The sequence below is a fragment of the Oncorhynchus masou genome, chromosome 11, assembly GCF_036934945.1.
Source record: "Oncorhynchus masou masou isolate Uvic2021 chromosome 11, UVic_Omas_1.1, whole genome shotgun sequence".
Classification (NCBI taxonomy): Eukaryota; Metazoa; Chordata; class Actinopteri; order Salmoniformes; family Salmonidae; genus Oncorhynchus; species Oncorhynchus masou.
In genome coordinates, this window is record NC_088222.1 from 30,728,072 (window position 1) to 30,751,228 (window position 23,157).

Here is a 23,157-nt window from a genome sequence, read left to right on the forward strand (position 1 = left end):
CTCTCCAAAATATAAATAAAATAACAATATTTCACCAGATGTATACATGTGAAGCATCCGGTTGGTGTTTCCACTCACTTCCAAATATGGCAATATGGTGATGAGCTGAAGCCCAGTGGCCGGCAATTCAAGAAGATGAAGCAGATAGATGTTTGCCGACATTTTGCACATTTTTCATCGATCTCCATGCAGTTTTCTGTTTCCAAAACTAGAATATGTAACAGAATGGACTGCATTTTGTAAACAGTTTCTAAAAATTGCAATTTTTACAAGGAGTGCAAGGGCGAATTGAGTTATTCACAGTGGTGGAAAAAGTACCCAAAACTCATACTTGAGTAAAAGTACAAATACTTAAATAGAAAATGACTCAAGTAAAAGTAAACCACTAAAATACTCCTTTAGTAAAAGTCTAAAACTATTTGGTTTGAAATATACTTAAGTATCAAAAGTAAAAGTACAAATAATTAAAACAATCCTTATATTAAGCAAACCAGACGGCACAACTGTCTTGTTTTTAAAATGTATGGATAGCCAGGGTCACACTCAGACATCATTTACGAATAAAGCATTTGTGTTTAGTGAGTCCACCAGATCAGTGTCAATTTGGATGACCAGGGATTATTCCACACACGCGCTTCTCAGAGTATGCGTTCCCAAACGGACATATGCAAACAAATGCTAGAATACGACAATAGGATCTGACTAGCTCGTGCTTGGCTCTGCCCTTCTCCATTCTCGTTTATTCTCACAATTATACATTAATCTTGGGTTAGTTATAAAAAATCTTCGTCTAACCTGTTTACAAACGGAAAAGAACTCGCGTGCAGTGTTTTGATTGGCCCTCGTGTTTTCCAAACCGGAAATGGCATCCGTTCGGAATTGACAGCACTCCCGAAGATGGCGGGGGTGTTTGAGGTGGAGGTTGATGGTGTAGAACACGATCATGGACTCGGACATCACGATGAACCAAATCAGGTTAGGGTACCACATGTGTTACCGTTGTAGAATCCGAAAACAACGAACAGCGTGAATTGTAAAGTGCTCACATTGCATTGCAGCCAATATGGACGAGACCTGCCTCTTGCACCGGCAAGTGAACGTCACACGATGTTAGCTTTGCTAGTTAACTTCCCAGTTCTCTTCCCTTTTAGCTAGACAGGTAGGATATCATTGAGTGCATTTCTCTATTGAGTGCATTAGGAAACCAAGTAATATTATAGTGCAGTCAGCTAAAACACAAACGTACAACTTCAAGGGCCATCATCATCACGCCCTTGTCTTATACGTGGTAGCTGATAGCTAACGTAAGCTAACTATTTAGCTAGGTTGCTATATAAGTAGCCACAGATAGCTAACTAAATTGATAATTCTGGTTTAGCTGCCCCCAAATTGCTGCCTTTGCTTGACAACCCGTTTCCTATTGCAATAGCATCAATGATGTAGCTAGTACTCATTAGATGTCACGCCATGTAATAGATGATGTGGCAGACAGAGTCAAAGGTCATCTAGTTGACGCATAATCCATCCTCTGTCCTGGTAGCCTGAGCTCTCTAAAAACTGTTTTGGACCAAAGGCTAGTTAGTGTTCTCACCATTTAACTATAATGGACAGAAACCGTGCCTATGCTCTTTGTTGGCCAGCAGTGTTCATCCCTTTTAGTATTCACATGTCTGTCCACTACCAACAGCCTCCCAACCCACATGATCAGAATACAGACTGATTTAAAATTACTATTTTTGATGCAATAATTGTAGTTTGTAGATATATTGTGACTGTTTAATTCAGAAGTTCTATTTGACTGTATTTGTATGTAGATTTCTAACTAATTGATTTAGAAGCATTTGGAATAATTGTGAATGTCTGTTTGGTTTGCTTTCACTTTAGGTCGACTTGTCCCATCTGTCACCGGAGGAGAAGTGGAGGTCAGTCTCTTCCCAATTATTCATTCTGACTGCAAATTAGATTTACAGTTGAAGTCGGAAGTTTACATACACCTTAGCCAATACATTTAAACTCAGTTTTTCACAATTCATGTCATTTAATCCTAGTAAAAATCCCCTGTCTTAGGTCAGTTAGGATCACCACTTAATTTTAAGGATGTGAAATGTCAGAATAATAGCCGAGGGATTCATTTCAGCTTTTATTTCTTTCATCACATTCCCAGTGGGTCAGACGTTTACATACACTCAATTAGAATTTGGTAGCATTGCCTTTAAATTGTTTAACTTGGGTCAAATGTTTCGGGTAGCCTTCCACAAGCTTCCCACAATAAGTTGGGTAAATTTTGGCCCATTCCTTCTGACAGAGCTGGTGTAACTGAGTCAGGTTTGTAGGCCTCCTTTCTCGCACACGCTTTTTCAGTTCTGAAATCACACATTTTCTATAGGATAGAAGTCAGGGGTTTGTGATGGCCACTCTAATACAGTGACTTTGTTGTCCTTAAGCTATTTTGCCACAACTTTGGAAGTATGCTGGGGGTCATTGTCTATTTGGAAGACCCAATTGCGACCATGCTTTAACTTCCTGACTGATGTCTTGAGATTGTTACTTCAATATATCCACATAATTTTATTTCCTCATGATGCCATCTATTTTGTGAAGTGCACCAGTCCCTCCTGCAGCAAAGCACCCCCACAACATGATGCTGCCACCCCAATGCTTCATGGTTGGTATGGTGTTCTTCGGGTTGCAAGCCTCCCCCTTTTTCCTCCAAACATAACGATGGTCATTATTGCCAAACAGTTCTATTTTTGTTTCATCAGACCAGAGGACATTTCTCCAAAAAGTATGATCTTTGTCCCCATGTGCAGTTGCAAACCGTAGTCTGGCTTTTTTATGGCGGTTTTGGAGCAGTGGCTTCTTCCTTGCTGAGCGGCCTTTCAGGTTATGTCGATATAGGACTCGTTTTACTGTGGATATAGATACTTTTGTACCTGTTTCCTCTAGAATCTCCACAAGGTCCTATTGTGTTGTTCTGGGATTGGTTTGCACATTTCGCACCAAAGTACGTTAATCTCAAGGAGACAGAACGCGTCTCCTTCCTGAGCAGTATGACGGCTGCATGATCCAATGGTGTTTATACTTGCGTACTATTGTTTGTACAGATGAACGCGGTACCTTCAGGCATTTGGACAATTCTCGCAAGGATGAACCAAACTTGTGGAGGTCGACAACATTCTTTCTTAGGTCTTGGCTGATTTCTTTTGATTTTCCCATTATGTCAAGCAAAAAGGCACAACGTTTGAAGGTAGGCCTTGAAATACATCCACATGTACACTTCCAATTGACTCAAAGTCAGAAGCTTCTAAAGCCATGATGTAATTTTCCATAATTTTCCAAGCTGTTTAAAGGCACAGTCAACTTATTGTCTGTAAACCTCTGACCCACTGGAATTGTGATACAGTGAGTTATAAGTGAAATAATCTGTATGTAAACAATTGGAAAAATTACTTGTCATGCACAAAGTAGATGTCCTGACCAACTTTCCAAAACTATAGTTTGTTAACAAGAAATGTGTGGAGTGGTTGAAAAACAAGTTTTAATGACTCCAACCTAAGTGTATGTAAACTTCTGACTTCAACTATTCGTCACAAAAGTTAAGTCAGGTTCAACATTATCTTGTTTTGATGCAGTCAGATTTTTGATGTACTGTAGAACCCTTAGTTTATAAATGTTTTCTACCAATGGAAACTAGTATGAATGTAACTATTATAAGAATCTATCCAGATACTTAGTGAATGATCATATTGGATACCCAGGCCTGAGCACTAGGTTGATTGTAGTATGTGTGTGTGTGTTCATAGGTTGGAGCATGCCAGGATGCATGCAAAACACAAGGGTCATGAGGCCATGCACGCTGAGATGGTGCTGATCCTTATTGTCACCCTGGTCATCGCCCAGCTGGTCCTTGTGCAATGGAAACAGAGGCACCCCAAGTCCTACAATGTAAGACACACAGACAATCTCTCCTACACACTGCACAGTCATGCTCACTCAGACACATAAACACATGCTGACTTGCGTGCAAAAGAGGAAGCCCACAGCATGTTCTGCAAATACCTGCAGGCAAATAATCCAAATCACAGTTCACTTACTGTACAGACAAAACGTCCACAGACCAGCTTCTTCAACTCTACACAGTCTGGTTCTCTCTGTTATTCAGCCTCAAATTGAACTATAAGTGTCTGTGTGCGTCTGTACTTTAAAATGTGTGTTCTCTTCTAGCTGGTGACTCTGTTCCAGATGTGGGTGGTTCCTCTGTACTTCACCACCAAGCTTCACTGGTGGAGGTTCCTTGTCACATGGTTCATCTTCTCTGTGGTCACTGCATACGTTACCTACCGGGCCACACGTAAGCCACTGGAGTGCACTACGCCTAGGTAAGGCCCCATACACAAGGCCAAGTAGTGTCTACACACACTCATTTGACCTGCCAACATGCATGCATTTTGCGTACCAACTACGCAATTCTCTGTCCATGTACAAGATCCGAGTTAAAAGTATGCAGAAATAAATAGGGCCTTATTTTTTTGAATGTTTTAAAATCCACTGAGTAAATCTAACATGGATCCTGATTCCCGAGCTGCAACACACAGACATGTACAGAGTTTGTTGCCGACTGTTAGCTGTACGTAAACGCATGGACAAATCCATTTTTGACTGTGTTGTGGAAAGGTAAACACTAATCACATTTGCTAGTGAAAAAATTAAATACAAATGCGAAAAATAACTGGACACATTTGAGCGAGTGTGATATATATTTAATTCTGCGTCCCGTTCGTTGTATTTTCCACGTAACATTACGAGGATCACAGTCTATCACTGATAGACTGTAACTGTAAGCAAAAAAGTATAAAGTTAAAAAAGTAGAAGTATAATCCAAAATAAATCTAAATGTCTTGACAATAAATGGAGTCTGGAGTTTAGAAGATGAAGAATTAATGATTGTTCGGTATTAGCTATAGAGGCAATTCTTCTAAAATACCTTTCCACTAGATTTGAGATTTTATCAATTTCTCAAATCTGAAATGATGTATACAATAGGCACCTTTACATAGGCTGAAACAGCAGACTCTTCTAGTGAAGTGTTCAGATCCTCTTTGCTCTAGCCTACTTAAGCTTTGTGTAGCCAGTTTGCGGTCTGTGTCATTGGGCTCGTTTGTTTTTGTTTTTATGTTTTCAAATTATTTTGCTTCTAGTGTTGATTAGGAACCGTGTTTAAAAAGCCAATTTATTTTTTACCTTTATTTTACTAGGCAAGTCAGTTAAGAACAAATTCTTATTTTAAATGACGGCCTAGGAACAGTGGGTTAACTGCCTGTTCAGGGGCAGAACGACAGATTTTGTACCTTGTCAGCTCGGGGATTTGAACTTGTAACCTTTTGGTTACTAGTCCAACACTCTTACCACTAGGCTACACTGCCGCCCCAATACTTGTGAGCTGTCCCTAGTGATTGGCCCTGTTTGAGAGGTGACAAGCATTCCTCTACTTTAGGGACTAAACTTGGGGGCATGTGCTAAGAAAAACGTTAGGGGAAAGAGAACCCCCAATTCGGCGAGGGCAATGCGTGTTAGTTTAATTTGCCAATTGCGTCTCGCACTCTAAAATGTTGGCAGGTCTGGATACCTCATAATATACAGAATGCCAAGGTGATGCCTGGTTAAACGGTCATGGTAAGAGGTCAAAAGCCTCAAACCCAACCTGTCTTGCAGTAAGTGCTACTTTAGTCAAAGAACGGATCTATGTCTCTTCACATTCACCTCAGTTAGCTGAAATATGTCTGAATGTTCACTTGTTTCTGTGGACAGGCTGGTCTACAAATGGTTCCTCCTCCTCTACAAGATCAGCTATGCCACAGGGATAGTGGGCTACTCTGTCGTCATGTTTACACTGTTTGGCATCAACTTGATATTTAGGTAAGTTCTAGTTACTACTTGGAACAATTGTGTATTTATGGACAATACTTGTGGTTAACAAGGATCATCCTTGTGTTGTTAGTCATTTTATCTCAGAATCTTTTAAATACGTTTTGATTTATAGAAGAGGCGCCAGAGCTTTATTTGAGAAGTTGTAACGTTTTAATCATGTTAATAGTGTTGATATTGCTGTTTTATTTTCAGAATAAAGCCAGAGGACGCAATGGATTTTGGTGTGTCCTTGCTGTTCTATGGTCTGTACTATGGTGTCCTGGGTAGGGACTTTGCTGAAATGTGTGCAGACGTCATGGCATCGACAGTGGGGGTAAGTATCCAGGGCCTGTCAAGTTGATAGTTGTATAACATTATTTGTTGTAAAAGCTGTGAATCTGTCCAGCAACATTACATTGTATCTCTGTCTGTCCCTGTCTTCTCTAGTACTACAGTGCGTCTGGAATGCCCACCAAGCACCTCTCTGACAGTATCTGCGCTGTGTGTGGCCAGCCCATTCTGGTCGACGTCAGCGAGGAGGGAATCATTGAGAACACCTACAGACTATCCTGCAACCATGTGTATCCTTTATCATCTAAGAAATAGTCTCTCGATAAATATGCATGTTGGAGCGTGATGTTGTGGTAGAACTGGTTTGTCTGTTGCATAAAAGCTGTAACTGTCAGTCTGTCATGGAAAACGTGGTGTACGAATACAAAAGCCAAAGGGAAATTGACCGAACAAACATGCGCATGAGATGTGACTGTTGAACATCAGTAACACTGTACCATGTGCCCATCTCACTTCCTGTTTCTATAAATAATGGTGCCCTATGTCGTCTCCTGTAATGATTCCCTGTAAAAGTCTTCCATGAGGTGAATTGTCACATGTTTTATGGCATTTGTGGTTTCTATGTTTACATTGATGACGTCATATTTGAATAGCTTACTGGTCTGAGCTTACTGATATGGTTATTACAGTGTGCCACAGGGAAGTAGGAAAAAAACGTCCAGTATTCTGTATTTTACCAAGCAGTGAGCTATGCCTACAGCATTTGACCAGATATGTCCTGAAGTCATATTTGGCCATATTTTGCAGTTATTCTCATGTTTTGTTTTAGGGTTGAATACACCACACCTCCACCTTATACCTGGCTCCTTAACTCTATCTGCCTCAGATTCCATGAGTTCTGCATACGAGGATGGTGCATTGTGGGAAAGAAGCAGACATGCCCGTACTGTAAAGAGAAGGTGGACCTGAAGAGAATGTTCAGTAACCCGTATCCTTTGCTCTTCTGCTCTCATGAGAGTTTGATGTCTAATATGTTTCTCTATCATATTGTGTATGTCTCTATCTTTTGCTTTCATGTTGCAATTTGTCTGTCATTGCGACTCATTGTTTCTGTTGGTTAGCACGACAGGGGGTCACTCAGTACAAAGGGTCACAGTACAGAGGTTGTTAGTTTCACTCTGCTTGACCATGATGGGAATAGGTTGTGTTGCCTATAATTGCTGCAGTTTTGGGAAGTTTACGCTGATGTTGTTCATGGGAACTTTGACCTACATTTACATGTAAACACAAACTGGAACAGGACATTTTGGGAAGGGTGGCTTTATGGGACAGATGTGGCTTTGTCTCCATGGAGACACATTGAGTTATTTAACCCAGTTCCTGTTAGCGGCTGTAGAAACTGTCAACATTTAGTAGCTGCTGCCTCTTCTGCTTTAGAGGTGACACATCGTGTTACCATGGGAAACACGCAATACACCTCCCAAATCCTTTCTTGACAACATAGCATACATATTTAATTTCACACACTTTGAATTAAAACAACACCCTAGGGCCAAGAGATTTTTCCTATGGTTTTAAAAAGGGTAGGATATAGTTATTGGAATATGTTATTGTCCATTCTCCACTATCAAGCCTGATTCTATTAAGGTCCTGAAAGATATCTCAATATATTATCACAGACTGGATATGTGAATTGGTTTGGTTCGGGGGTGGGATCGTCACTTGTTTATATCTCCTTGACGCATAATATGAAGCTGGGAGAAGCCACATGTCATGTATGGACAACTCCTGGACTGGCTCCGCTACCTTGTTGCTTGGCAACCCGTAATCATTGGACTTGTGCAAGGCATCAACTATATCCTGGGCCTAGAGTGATCTGGGAAAGTGGAGGAGAGGGACACACAAGCCGTATGGAGAAGATACTGCACTGGTCTGACTGAGGGAGACTTGGAGGCCTCACCATGGACTCTACGAACATCTATTATAAACTGTGTCTATACCTGTACTATTTGTATAGATTTATAGGCACATAGTATCTGTATTTAAGATTTATTTGAATTTTACAAGTAATCTGGGTTTAGATGTCGGTTTCATTTTTGTTTAGTCAGTCGCAACTAAACCAAATGCAGTGTACATTTCTTAGCTTAGTAAAATGGTTGTTTTTTCATGGAGATGCTTTTTCCCAAAATAATTTGTCTTAACTTTTCTTGTTGATATTTGTTGGATTCTATGGCAACGAGTAGTTAACACTGCTCAGATGAATGAGTGGAGCATTGCAGAGTGACAGTCGTTTTGTGTGTTAAATCTGCGCCTTTCGTTAGTGAAGGTCCTGGTTGAATGTGGCTGCTGGGGGGAGAGTTTCTGGTTCCTCAGGAGCACTAGTCTCAGACAGTGTATCTTATCCTACTACAGTCATAATTTTAAGAAGGGCACTGCTTTCTCCAATATACCCTCCTCGCGCCTCCCTCAGATGGCCTCTCCTGTCTATTCAGCCCAGATGGCTCTTCAGGAACAGATACTGTAAAAGACAGTGTTTGCAAGAAGGTGAATAACATTTGATCATTTTGGTTGGGTTTACTTTCTTGTCATGTTTTTGTTCTGTTAATAAACGTGACACAGTCAAGATCAGGTATAGACATTTACTTAATTTAGACCCGATTTACTAGAATAGCCCATGACCTGGGGGATTTTGTATATACCTTCCTGTATGTCTATTTCTGGGAAAGAAACTTACCAAACCGAAACCACTGGATCAGGATTGGGGGTCGCCCACTGAAATATTGTGTTGTCAGTTCTGTGAGAAAATACAGCATGTTAAAAAAATATTTGTCTGTATTCAACCCCAGTATTTCACATTTGTTAAATGATTCATGTTCATGTGTTAAATGAATCACACTTCATATTATGCTTATGATTTAGGACGCATGATGAACATGACTTGATTGTGTCAAAAGCCACCCTATTCAGTCTGCCATGAATGAGCATAATAACTTGCGCACAGGGAATTCCCTGTGTGTGTGTGTGCCAGAGTGCATGTTTATTTAGGGTGGGTGGTTGAGGAAGTGATTGTGTATATATAGTACATGAGGTAGCGTTGTTAGAACCAGCATTTGTTGACCATCTCACAGCAGTCAGACAGAAGCCCAGTATGAAGTTAACAATTTCTCTCACAGGTAAGCGATCTAACATTCTCACACACACCTTCACTGATGTATGTTGGCTATAGGTATATGATTACTTTCTGCTGCGTGTGCATCTACATTTCTGTGTCTGTGTGCCTGTTACGCAAAGGCTTAGGGTGTGCTCTATCTCTTCACTACAGCTTTCATGGGATTTTTCTGGGTCCTGCCCTCAGAGGTCTCTACAGGTGTGTGTCTTATCTGCTTGCCTACATGATTTTTCAACATTTCCTAATGTCTCTAACATCAATTGTTATTGTCTAGATAACACACAGATGCCGTCTCCCAGAATTATCCAGCCCATAAGGTCCAGAATAGGAGCTGTTCTAGGTAAGGAATTCTGCTATCTCACAGTTTTGATTAAAATGGTAATCTCAATCATGGCCATGGATACTCTGAAGTGTTTATAATCACAGAACCCCTAGTCTTCACCACCGAGATTTAGAACTTGGGTTCTGGGTGTATGGTCTGATCATTATATTCTGGTGTAGATAAGGACCAGTTTTTGGCAAACAGGATGTGCTTGTCATACACAGGAAAGCGGTTGGTTATTGAATGTAAGGCAGACCCAGGCCTTCCTGATGAATTTGCCCTTGTCTACTGGCTGGTCAACGGCACATTCCCAGATGTAGCCTCCACTGATGGCAGAGTATCAGAAACAGAAGAGTAAGTACTGGGGTTTGCATCACATGCAGACATTATTGGAAGCTTTGAAACCTATGCCAAACCATGACTCTTACACGCGTAGAGTAGGCAAAGTGTTCTGTTCAGCTCTTGTACTATATAATATGTGGAAGGAGTGTTGGCTAAGTGTTATAAATGTGTTGGTTTCAGGTCAGTTTCAGAGGACGGCAGGGTGATCCAGAGGAGTCTGGTGTTTAAGAGCGTGACTGCAGAGGACTTCAAGTCCACCTTTACCTGTGTGATAAACAGCCCAGCTGGGCTTGACCAAAGGACTTTCACACTGGCCAATCACAAGGCTCTATTTCCCCCTCCTTCACCCACTCCCAAAACCGAGGAGAGAACAATGAGAAAAGACACAGGAAAAAGGATCACAGCAAAACACACGAGCAAGAAATGAGAAGACGGATGGACTTAGTCCACTCATGTATCATCCATAGTTAAGTGAAAAAGACAGTGAACACTTGACAACAATCCCTTCTATTGCTGTATCTTGTGGCAATAGTCAAGTATGGATTATAATGCAATAATCTAGAGGATAAAAAAAAACAGATGAAAAAGAATACATTAAAATTGTGACCATACACATTTATTTAATGAACTGACTCTCACAACTGTAACCTAGGTTAAAGACAATTTAATTCAAGGGAACTTCTCTTCATCTACTGTTCATCTATTCTTTCACATCTCTGTTAGAAATGGATTAAGTTGTGTTTTATCTTGACAAAGCAACACCATACCTGGAAGTAGGCAGCCATTGCAAATAAGATTGCGTCATGTCATTTGTGTATACCTTGTAAACACATCCCAATCATTGATAAGTGTGTTTACATTAGCTCACTATTTATGTAAAGCATCATAATGACAATGTTATATTTTGTGTATTGTCAATACATGTGTAATGGCCTATAAATATACATTTTCAATGGCTTAATTGGTTTCACACGTCCCTTTGACTCTTATTTTGATAACCCCTCACTGTAGCCCAGTGACCTCACTTCCTCTCTTCGTAGTATAGTGTAATGCTACTGCCACCTTGTGGCTGCTTTTCACATTACAGATTTGCACTTTTCCACAGTTATCACTTTTTTGTTACAAAGCAACCCTGAAGTATCCATATGTTTCTTCCCCAATTCCCTTAACCTAACAACACTCTATGTCTTTATAAATACTGTCGTCAGAGTATTACCAGTCAGTGGTTATTCACAAAGTTAGAGCGACTGTGGCTGTGAGCTTCAGCACCAACCCCTAGCAATTTTAGACAGCACTGCAGGTTGGCGTTCTGTCAGGGTGATGGTTTTCTTTGATTTTCTTTTTGATAATGGAGGCAGTCCTCAGAGACTGACGAGCACTTGCTCTTATTGGGTAGGAAGCGTTGCAGCAGCTCTGATTGGCATTCAGGGCCATGCTCAAGAGGAAACGCAGGTAGACGTCCAGGTTTCCATCGGGGCTCTGCAGGCTCCTCTCTATGGCACTGCAGACTGGGGTTCTTGAACATGAGTGAGAGCATGCTTTTCAGCGGCTGCTCCAGGATGTTCTTCCCTGTGCACCTCCAGATGAGGAACACGTAGAGGGCAGCCGGGTATTCCTGGATGGTGGGGTGGATGAAGGTCTGGATCTTCTCCTGGTACATGACAAACTGCTCGATCAGGAACTCATTGCACAGGCCACTCTTAGTGACGGCCTCAGCGAACTCCACCCCACAGTCCTTCCAGGTGGCCTTGCCAATGACCATCTGGTTCTTCTCGAGCATTGTGAAGGCCAGCTTGCCCAGCTTCATCAGAAAGTCCCTCTCCTCTTCTGGGGTGTGAGAGGCCGAGCCCCTGGCGCCACGCACACGTAGGTGCACCAAGAGCAAGTGGGTGTACATCAGCCCCATGGGCAGCTCTACATCCGGCCCCTTCTCCCTGAACGTGCGCTGGAATAGTCTGCACACCACCCAGCAGAACATGGGCGGATGGCACATGATGTGGAGGGTCCTGCAGGAGGTCAGGTGAGCGATCACCGTATCAGCCTGCGCCAGGTCCTCAAATTTCCTCCTGAAGTACTCCTTCTGTTCGTCAGTGAAGCCAAGCACCTCCAACACCTGGTACACAGCTTCTGGGGGCAGGAGACTGGAGGTGAGTGGGCGGGAGATGATCCAGAAGGAGGAGGGGAGCAGGTTGCCCCTGATCAGGTTGGTCAGCACCACATGCATCATGGCCAGCTCGGTGCTATCACACCAAGTCTGCGCGGTGAAAGTCCAGGGGACGTGCATACCCGTCCAGCCCGTCACAGACGAACATGACCTTGCCGTCGCCGCACTCGAATGTGGGCAGCACCTTGGTCTCAGGGTAGAGGGTGTGGATGATCTCCAGGAGGCAGGTCTTTAGGCCAGCATGAGGTTGAGCTCTTTGAAGGGCAGTGGGAACAGGAAGTAGACATGCTTGTGCTTCCGCTCCTCAGCCCAGTCCATAATGAACTTCTGCACAGCCACAGACTTCCCCACCCCAGCGATGCCATTGGTGACTACAGACCTGACATGCTTCTCATAGATCATATTCGGGTCAAATATTTGCCTGCAGGTGATCAGCTTCTCCTTGTGATTGGTGGACAACTTGTCAATCTTTCGGACATCGTGCTGGATATTAGGCCCAGCTTTGCCTTCGTCTGTTATGTAGAGATCATTATAGATACTGTCAAAGGCCTTATGCTCTCCCTGCTGGGCAAAGCCCTCGTGCATACTGCTCTACTTCCTCAGCAGAGTGCGTCTCAGCTCATAATGCACCTCATCTGCACAGAGAAAATAGGGGGAAAGGAGAATAAAGGCACAATCTAGTATATTTCTCCTGTTCAATGCCATTTCAAATACAGATATGCATGCATCTGTTGGTCACAGATACCGTAAAAAAAAGGTAGAGGCGTGGATCATAAAACCAGTCAGTATCTGGTGTGACCAAAATGATCCTCATGCAGCACGACACATCTCCTTTGCATAGAGGTAATCCGGCTGTTGATTGTGGCCTGTGGAATGTTGTCCCTCTCCTCTTCGATGGCTGTGCGAAGTTGCTGGATATTAGTGGGAACTGGAACACACTGTCGTACACGTCAACCCAGAGCATCCCAAACATGCTCAATAGGTGACATGTCTGGTGAGTATGCAGGCCATGGAAGAACTGGGACATTTTCAGCTTCCAGGAAAGTTGTACGGATCCTTATGACATGGGGCCGTGCATTATCATGCTCAAATGTGATGGCGGCGGATGAATGGCACAACAATGGGCTTCAGGATCTCGTCACGGTATCTCTGGGAATTCAAATTTCCATCAATAAAATGTAATTGTGTTCGTTGTCCGTAGCTTATGCCTGCCCATACCACAACCCCACTGCCACCCTGGGGCACTCTGTTCAGAATGTTGACAACCACAAATTGCTCGCCCACAGGATGCCATACAAGGTGTCTGCGGTTGTGAGGCCGGTTGGACGTACAGCCAAATTCTCTAAAATGACGTTGGAGGCGGTTTATGGTAGATAAATAAACATTAAATTCTCTGGCCACAGCTCTGGTGGATATTTCTGCAGTCAGCATGCCAATTGCCCGCTCCCTCAACTTGAGACATCTGTGGCATTAAGTTGTGCCTTTTATGGTCCACAGCACAAAGTGCACCTGTGTGATGATCATGCTGTTCATTCAGCTTCTTGATATGCGACACTTGTCAGGTGGATGGATTATCTTGGCATAGGCAAAATGCTCACTGATAGGGATGTAAACCAATTTGTGTACAATATCTGAGAGAAATAAGCTTTTTTTTGCGTATGGAACATTTCTGGGATCTTTTATTTCAGCTTATGAAACATGACACCAACACTTTACATGTTGCGTTGATATTTTTGCTCAGTGTAAATTACATTCATCAAATAAAATAAAGAAGATGTGCATACTTCTTTTGCAAATGTCCCTGGGGAAGTCAGCCAGGCGCTTGAGGCCCATGTCCTTCGACAGGGCCTTGGTGAGCTGCAGGGCCACCTCTAGGTCATAATACTCCAGCAGCCTGTCCACCAAGTCACCATGTCCATGCCCTGGGGAGGAGCACTGAACAACAACTCTGGGTAACGCTTCCACAGCATGATCTTAAACTTCCTCAGATCATCCTTCCCCAGTGTCTTCCTGGTGGCCTGGGAACCACAGAATGAAATAAAAAGAAGAGAAAAGAAGAGCAATTCTCTAACTCATCAACTCAATTCTTGTTGACATTTGTGCCTGAACATACAGTACATCAGCCTACCTTGAAGGTGAAGTCTACAGTCAGGGCAGGGTGCCTCTTCTCATCTGGGTTTTTGTAGTTTAGTCTTGGACTACAAAGTCTTGGAGGTAGTTCCACTGCAAGAAACTTTGAGACCGAGAGAGGTAGTGGGAGATGAAACTACTACACATACTGGTGCATGAGCCTAAACATAGATATGACCATTTTGTAAACAAATGGACATACATCCACATTATATTCCCACTAAACCCAGGAACAAATGCTCACATAAACATATACATAATTACACCATAAAAACACACTTAAACATAGTTTGCATCCTGTCTGTGACTGATCAAACATGGAGGACTGTTCTTACTTCCTGTTTCTGGTCTCACAGTCAACTGTCCACAGAGTAGCAGCTGGAGTAAGACTCTGTTCTATGCTGCTGGACTCTGTACATAGAACATCACATGGACAATGTGATCGAGCCCTTTTCACATCATGCCTACTAAACACACACCAAATATCAATGATTGAGGACGGCTGATGAAAGGATCATCGAACAGGAAACATTACTGTGGACACGTGACATGCGCCGTGTACATGGGTCTCAGGCCATTGCCCAGGCCCAGGGAGGGTCTCCTTTCAGGCACATAGAAAGCCTCCTCTCCCTCATCAGACACAGAGATACTACTTCTTCCTCAGCCAGACACCCATCTCCAAATGGAAAAGTGACATCTGATATTGTGCCCCCTCAATCATGTTCCATCATGTCAGCCCCTCACCCTACCATTCTGGAGAGCCTCAGGAGTACAGGTTCAGGGTCACAATTCAAAGTGGGGCTGCAGGGTAGTCTAGTGGTTAGAGCGTTGGACTAGTAACCGGAAGGTTGCAAGTTCAAACCCCCGAGCTGACAAGGTACAAATCTGTCGTTCTGCCCCTGAACAGGCAGTTAACCCACTGTTCCTAGGCCGTCATTGAAAATAAGATTTTGTTCTTAACTGACTTGCCTAGTTAAATAAAGGTAAAATAAAAAATAAAAAAGTCTGAAGTCAATGGCTACTTGACCAGTGCCAGACAGCACACACCTGTGGATGTAAAAAATAAATAAACACACACCTGTAGATGAAGGTTAAATATTGACAATAGATGAAATGCATGTAAATGACAGACTTGTTGCCACTTTCGTGTAGGCCTCTCTTACCATGAAGAAATTCAGAAATACCGACATTTTCTGTTTAAGGTGAGCTTGCTTGGAAACCTCTCTGCTACTAAATGAACTTTTTGTCTCACTTAAGCCGATTCAATTGACTAAAATATCATATTTATTCATTAAAAATACACATAACACAACACTAGGGACAAAAATAATAACTCAAGTGTCACAGATCAAATTCTACATATTTGTCTAGACTAGAGACAAGGCCGTACAAAGATTTAGGTCCGACAAAGACGAAACTGTAATGATACAAAGACGAAACTTTCAAAGATACCTCCTACTCAGGGTTGCCAAGTCCAGTTGAAATTTCTAGCTCAATGATCTATCAAAACCTGCTCACGAAGCCTGAAAACTAGCCCAACATTTTGTTTTCGCAGCAAGAGAGGAGCTGCCACATTTATTTTATGAACCCTTTATCCATAAGGTTGTCAAGCATTTTAAGAAGGAAATCTAAGTAATTTCTAACGACATAGGCTAAGAAGCAAAATTAGGTTTTCCATCAAAATAGTATTGATTGAGAGCTTAAAAATTAAAATATGTTGCAAGAGAAAATATAATTTGCCCTTAACTCGCCAGATAATTTTCCGTCAATGGATGTCGAGTTGTTTGACTGCTATGATTAAGCAACAAGGCCTGAGGAGGTGTGGTATATGGCCAATATACCATGGCTAATTGTTGTTCTTAGGACACAGCCCTTAGCCGTAGTACAGTGCATTCAGAAAGTATTCAGACCCCTTCCCTTTTCCCATATTTTGCTATGTTACAGAGCAAAAACCAAGCCACGAGGTCGAAGAAATTGAGCCCCAAGACAGGATTGTGTCGAGGCACAGATCTCGGGAAGGGTAGCAAAAAATGTCTGCAGCATTGAAGGTCCCCAAGAACACACTGGCCTCCATCACACTTAAATGGAAGAAGGTTGGAACCTCCAAGACTCTTCCTAGAGCTGGATGCCTGGCAAAACTGAGCAATCGGGGGAGAAGGGCCTTGCTCAGAGAGGTGACCAAGAGCCTGATGGTCACTCTGACAGAGCTCCAGAGTTCCTCTGTGGAGATAGGAGAAACTTCCAGAAGGACAACCAACTCTGCAGCACTCCACCAATCAGGCCTTTATGGTAGAATGGCCAGTTGGAAGCCACTCCTCAGTAAAAAGTGTGACAGCACCTAAAGGACTCAGACCATAAGAAACAAGATTATCTGATCTGATAAAACCAAGATTGAACTGTTTGGCCTGAATGCCAAGCGGCACATCTGGAGGAAACCTGGCACCATCCTTACGGTGAAGCATGGTGGTGGCAGCATCATGCTGTGGATATGTTTTCAGCGCCAGGGACTGAGCGACTAGTCAGGATCGAGGGAAGTATGAACAGAGCAAAGTACAGAGAGATCCTTGATGAAAACCTTCTCCAGAGCGTTCAGGACCACAGACTGGGGCGAAGGTTCACCTTCCAACAGGACAACGACCAAGACAACGCAGGAGTGGCTTCTGGAGTAGTCTCTGAATGTCCTTGAGTGGCCCAACCAGAGCCCGGAATTGAACCCAATCGAATATCTCTGGAGAGACCTGATAATAGTTGTGCAGTGACGCTTCCCATCAGCTTGAGAGGATCTGCAGAGAAGAATGGGAGAAACGCCCCAAATACAGATGTGCCAAGCTTGTAGCGTCATACCCAAGAAGACTCAAGGCTGTAATCGCTGCCAAAGATGCTTCAACAAAGTACTGAGAAAAGGGTCTGAATAGTTATGTAAATATAATATTTTAATTTTAAAAAATATATACATTTGCAAACATTTAAAAAAAACCTGTTTTTGCTTTGTCATTATGGGTTATTATGTGTAGATTGATAAGGGATTTTTTTTAAATACATTTTTGAATAAGGCTGTGACGTAACAAAATTTGGAAAAAGACAAGGTCTGAAAATATCCTGATTGCACTATATATAGGCCTACCACAAACTCCTGAGGTACCTTATTGATATTATAAATGGGTTACCAATGTAATTAGAGCAGTAAAAATACATGTTTTGAAATTTGGACAGAGAACCTCAATCTCTGTGCAAGAAACACTTCAAAAAACAAATGCTAAGTTATTTTCTGGCAATTGTGCTATTATCATATGCCAGATGTTAATGTTTTACTTCTTCGGAATCGGTGTCCCTTCCACGGGACGGTTGAGCTAACGTAGCCTAATGCAATTTGCATGAACTTGTAAGTAGCAAGAACATTTCCCAGGACATAGACATATCTGATATTGGCAGAAAGCTTAAATTCTTGTTAATCTAACTGCACTGTCCAATTTACAGTAGCTTTTACGGTGAAAGAATACCATGCTATTGTTTTACGAAAGTGCACAATTGTGAACAGGAAAAGTTATTAATAAACAAATTAGGCACATTCGGGCAGTCTTGATTTTTTGTATTTTTTTTTTACAGAATTACAATGTTTCATTGGATCAGTCTAAAACTTTGCACATACACTGCTGTCAACTAGTGGCCAAAATCTAAATTGCACCTGGGCTGGAATAATACATTATGGCCTTTCGCGTGCATTTCAAAATGATGGTACAAAAAATTACAAAAGAACAGTTGGTTTTTTCTTTGTATTATCTTTTACCATATCTATTGCGTTATATTGTCCTTCATTCCTTATACATTTCCACAAACTTAAAAAAAAATGTTTCCTTTCAAATGGTACCAAGAATATGCATATCCTTGCTTCAGGGCCTGAGCTACAGGCAGTCTGATTTTGGTGTCATTTCAGATGTAATTTTAGGCGAAGATTGAAAAAAGGGGCGGATCCTTAAGAGTACAACCCGTTCTAAATGGCCTACTTGCGAGATTGACTTGCTATTTCAATAGGCAAGTCGACATTAGAATGCAGTTTTCTTTATTAAGCTACCTCTGAGCAAATGTATCTTAAAGCGCTCTAGTATGCTGAATGTTGTTTTCCAGTGCTTTGTCGCCTTTATATTAGTTCTAGCGCGTTAATATATTTTAAATAAAAAGGGTTGGTAATATGTGTCTCCATATTGAACAATATAAATAGCCTCCATACAACTGGTAAAAAAAATGTCACGACTTGTGAGCTGGTCTCCGTGACTCAGCTGTCTGCTGCAAGTACTCTCTCAACCAGTGCTCCCAACACACACGCATAAACTCCCTGCCCTGCCCCTTCCCACCACTCCCTCGGTAACAGCCTGCTCACTGCCTGATAGTCAGCAGCAGCAGGTCACAGTGAATAACTTAGATTTATTTAAGAGAAATGCCATGGTGGCCGCGGTGAAATTTAAAGGCGCTACATGGTCAATCTGCCGTCTGCATTGGCCGTGCAGCATCTACGGTGAGATACGGCCTCTGTCGAAGGCAGGGCATTCATACCTCCTGCTCTTAAAGGAGTAGTGCAGAGCTATTGTGATGGAAGTTGTTAATTATGGAAGTCACTGTTTTCATACAGGACCTCCCGACCCCTCCTACCGTCAACCGATCATGCCAACGCAGAGCTATAGGGAGCCCTCCACATTTTTACAACATTTGGGCTGAGCATGGTGATGCAGTACTGAGCGCAATTGCGTCACACTATCCATAGGCGCCTACGATCACATTTTCGGATCAAGCATAAGTTGGCTAAGAAAAACCAGCAACCCGTGACAAAAATGTTTTCACCCGGGGCATCGTTTTCAAAGTAGCCCAATTTTGGGAAAACGGTGACATGGCAACCCTGCTCCTACTTCAATGTTCTCACTGGTCGTAGTTAAAGAGACCGCCGAAGGTTAGACCACAGCGTTTCTAAACCCAGAGACGCAACATCGCAAGACTTCCGGGAACGCAGGCCGGGGTTTGAGAAGTCAATGAGAAAAGTGGAAAAATATTAGTTGTTAATTTTCTCGAAAGCTAAAGGCACAATCTAGATTCGAGTCAATGTCTTAAGTAGTTGAACATGCTATTACACCAACCTTGTGAAAGTGACAAACTGACACGTTTTCATTTTCGTTAAAAACAACTTTATATCAAAGGAGTGCATTTGATTTGATGACATATACACATGCGCAGTTTGGCGCGAGACGACCCGATGACGTGCCCTGTCGGTGCCCTGTCAACTGTAGCCTAGGGTCGCCACAAAGTCATAAACCCAAGTTTATCTTAAAATTGGATTTGAGCCTAACACAATCCCTTACCTTAACCACACTGCTAACCTAATGCCTAACCATAACCTTAAATCAAGACCAAAAAGCTCATTTTTGTTTCATGATCTTTTACTATATAGCCAATGCAGACTTTGTGGATGTGGTAATTAGTGTAAACCGTAGGCAAGGGGTTAACTTTATCTTGCAGAGTGGGGGTTCAACACCTAGGGAGGTCCAAGATTTCTTTATACAAAAAAAGAAGAAAAGAAAATGGGTGTGGAATGGTTGTTTCTGGTGAATTCTGAAAGGAAATGCATCCAAAGCTTTCCTGATAATTTGGTCTATATAATAACTGAAATACCAATAATTTCTGTATAAGTGCACAGGGCGAGACCCAGATGCAGTCCAGGAGATACAGAGTGGCAGGCAGGCTCGAGGTCAGGGCAGGCAAAATGGTCAGGCAGGCGGGTTCAGAGTCAAGGCAGGAAAGGATAAAAAAAGGGGGGAGGACTAGCAAAATAGAGATAAGATAAAAGCAGGAGTACAGAAAAACACACTGGTTGACTTGACAAGGCAAACTGCCAACAGACAAACAGGGAACCCGGAATAAATACTCAGGGACTAATGGGGAAAACGGGTGACACCTGGAGGTGGGTGGAGACAATCACAAAGATAGGTGAAACAGATCAGGATGTGAAATTCTGTATTACTTTAGACTGTTGGTCAACTCTACCAGTTCACCAACACCCTGCTTTAACTAAAAATGTAAATGTCATAACCTTGTATGTGCTAATTTTGTAGACTCTCATAAAGTCTGTTCTAGTCATTTTTCTACTCCCCAAAAATGTATAAAAATGGATGAAAATAAAAGAATGCTGACACCAGCAAAAATATGATTTTCCCTCCAGACATGAAACATGTAACAACGGTTAATGTAATAACACCAGTTTCTGAAATAACTTTTATCTTTGTTTTAACCTTTAGATTTGTTATGTAATAAAACCGGTAGGGCAGCACACAATTATTGGTCCAGCGTTAGGGTTTGGCCGGGGCAGGCCGTCATTGTAAATCAGAATTTGTTCTTAACTGACTTTCCTAGTTAAATAAATGTTAAATATAAATAAAACATTTAATAGCATGAAGGGCTTAACGTAATAAAATGTTGAACAGTTAACATAATAACGTTTTCTGCTAAATGTAATATTACATTAATGGGTGGTTATTACATGAACTGATGAGTAACAACTTTTTTGATGAATATTATTATAACTTCAACCAATCATGTAATAACATACCAAAATCAATATTTTTGATATACTACTTTCCTCAATTTGATGCACATACTACCACCCACTGCCAATTACAACACAAGCAAACTCATGCACATCATACAGGAATACTCACACGAGACACTCACAAGCACACATTGAAATGTACACATATCAGTGTCACATATTAGTTTGCAAACAATGTAAAAAAAAAAATCACTGAGTTAAACATTCTTGAAAATGCAAGTGTCTTACACCCTTCAAAAGATTAGAATCTTGGTAATCAAACTACGTTTTCCAATTTAAAATAGCTATTACAGAGAACAAATCCCAAGCTTTTGTTTGAGAAGAGCAATCAAGAACAGAAACATTTTCTGCCATGACAGGTTTTACACATTTACATCTGAAGGTAAAATTATGACTTACATTCTGATATCTTGCTCTTATTTCTCTTCCTGAGTATCCCCATTGATCAAATGAAGTGCCGTTTTCTTTGATAAAAATCAATTTTTATAGCCTAAATCTAAACATTTTGTAAACTATTTGTGCCGTGAATTGCATCTCTATCATTTTTTTTACGGAGCATTCGGCGTGATTCGCCCCTGTAAACAATCGTTTACATAGTCAATGGTGGGTGTCAGTGCATTCCTATGGATGTTTGCAACACAGTCAAACTACGTTGTTTTTTTTGCAGGGAGAATTGACCGAAGTGAGCTGATTTGAAGACAATGATAAATGACTACCTGACGCACCAATAATTTTAGCGAAGCTTCATTGATTGACTATAGTTCTGCCCAATGACAACTGATCTTCTTGAAATCTAGCTGGGTAGATAGCCAATGAGCTGAGGTAAACGCCGGTATGTAATGGTTTGGGGTTGGACCACAATTCCTTGCTTGTAATCTCACGCGCAGGGTACTCCATTTCGCCTTGACGATCAGAGGGGTTGCTGTAAAGGCTTTTTACGCGCAGCTGTATTTCGTAAAGTTGTAGTTTCAACGATTTCATTGAAGATATCCTGGCGAATACTTCATGTAAAGCGAAGTCAAACTCCAAAGTAAAAGTGAAAGTGAGATAGATTTTTTTGTTTGAGGAATCTTGGAGTGTTATCATTCAAACGAACTGAGGAGCTGTTTCTGCAAGGGCAGGACGTACTTCTGGACGGGTAAGTGCTCATGCCGTTTTATGAAATATAAATATATATATATATATATTATATATATAATATATATATATATATTATATATAAAAAATATATATATATTTTTTTGCAATGAAATGTGTAGTTTGTCTTTGTGTGTGTGTGTTGGTTTGTTTGGGTGTGTGTGTGTGTATATATATATACACACAACAATGGCCGGAGTTGAATGGAACACCTTAGTGACTGTGCCCTCTGCTCTATACAATCAATACATATCTGTTTATTTTATGTGATGATAAAAGGCTCATACAATACAAATATTTTTTTAATGTTTTCTTTCACAGTGATAGCGACTCCGACTGGGAGGCCCCGGTGCCAAGCTGCCCGCTCTACCTGTGCCCCCAGTGGTGGTCATATGCCACAGTTCATTACTGCAAGCATGACTGTGCCTCAGAGCCTAAAGGGCACAGCATGGAGGCATTGTTGTGTTCTGTGTCACATGAAATGCACCACTTGTTCAGTTTGCATCTGCTTTACATCAGAAAGAGACTGCTATGGGACATGGCACAGGCAGCAAAATATTATGACGAGGACTTCCAAGGGGTGTGTACAGTTTTTTTTAAATATTTATTTTCTAATATTTTTTAAAACATTTTTGTGTGTGTGTGTGTGTTAGAATTTCTTTTTGATATGTTGTATATAGTTATTTGCACTGCTGTATATAGTTATAGGTCATTTCACCAATTCGGCCACTTGGGTACATTTGGGCAACTTGTGTGGGACACCTGGGTGACTTCATGCTAAATGTCATGTAGCTCACACATTCCTGAAGTTATCAGTCTCAAACATTGCACACCTACAGTTGCCCTCTTGTGTTATCCATCAAAATTATAACCCAGCATCCTATCTGACTGTGTGGCTATTCTAGTACATGTGAAAGATGATACTACAACAATAAAAAACAGAAAACGTATGCTCTTTCTTTCTCTTTTCTTCCACCAGATCTACTGTGTTATATTCTCCTACATTCAATTAACATTTCCACAAACTTCAGAATGTTTCCATTCAAATGATACCAAGAATATGCATATCCTTGCCTCTGGGGCTGAGCTACAGGCAGTTAGAT

At 41.6% G+C, this 23,157-nt stretch overlaps 1 protein-coding gene and 1 pseudogene across 1 annotated transcript; one reads left to right on the forward strand and one right to left on the reverse strand.

The window, feature by feature from the left end:
- The first annotated feature begins 845 nt into the window (after positions 1-845).
- LOC135548504 (E3 ubiquitin ligase RNF121-like) lies at positions 846-8,821 on the forward strand. Its single transcript, XM_064978185.1, has 9 exons — positions 846-975; positions 1,885-1,922; positions 3,804-3,945; positions 4,225-4,379; positions 5,809-5,916; positions 6,121-6,241; positions 6,355-6,488; positions 7,085-7,186; positions 7,953-8,821. Exons 1-9 carry the CDS (start codon positions 898-900, stop codon positions 8,071-8,073), a joined length of 999 nt encoding a protein of 332 aa, XP_064834257.1. The 5' UTR covers positions 846-897; the 3' UTR covers positions 8,074-8,821.
- A 2,164-nt stretch (positions 8,822-10,985) lies between these two features.
- On the reverse strand, positions 10,986-21,400 carry LOC135547853 (NLR family CARD domain-containing protein 3-like; annotated as a pseudogene).
- Between the last annotated feature and the right edge of the window lie 1,757 nt (positions 21,401-23,157).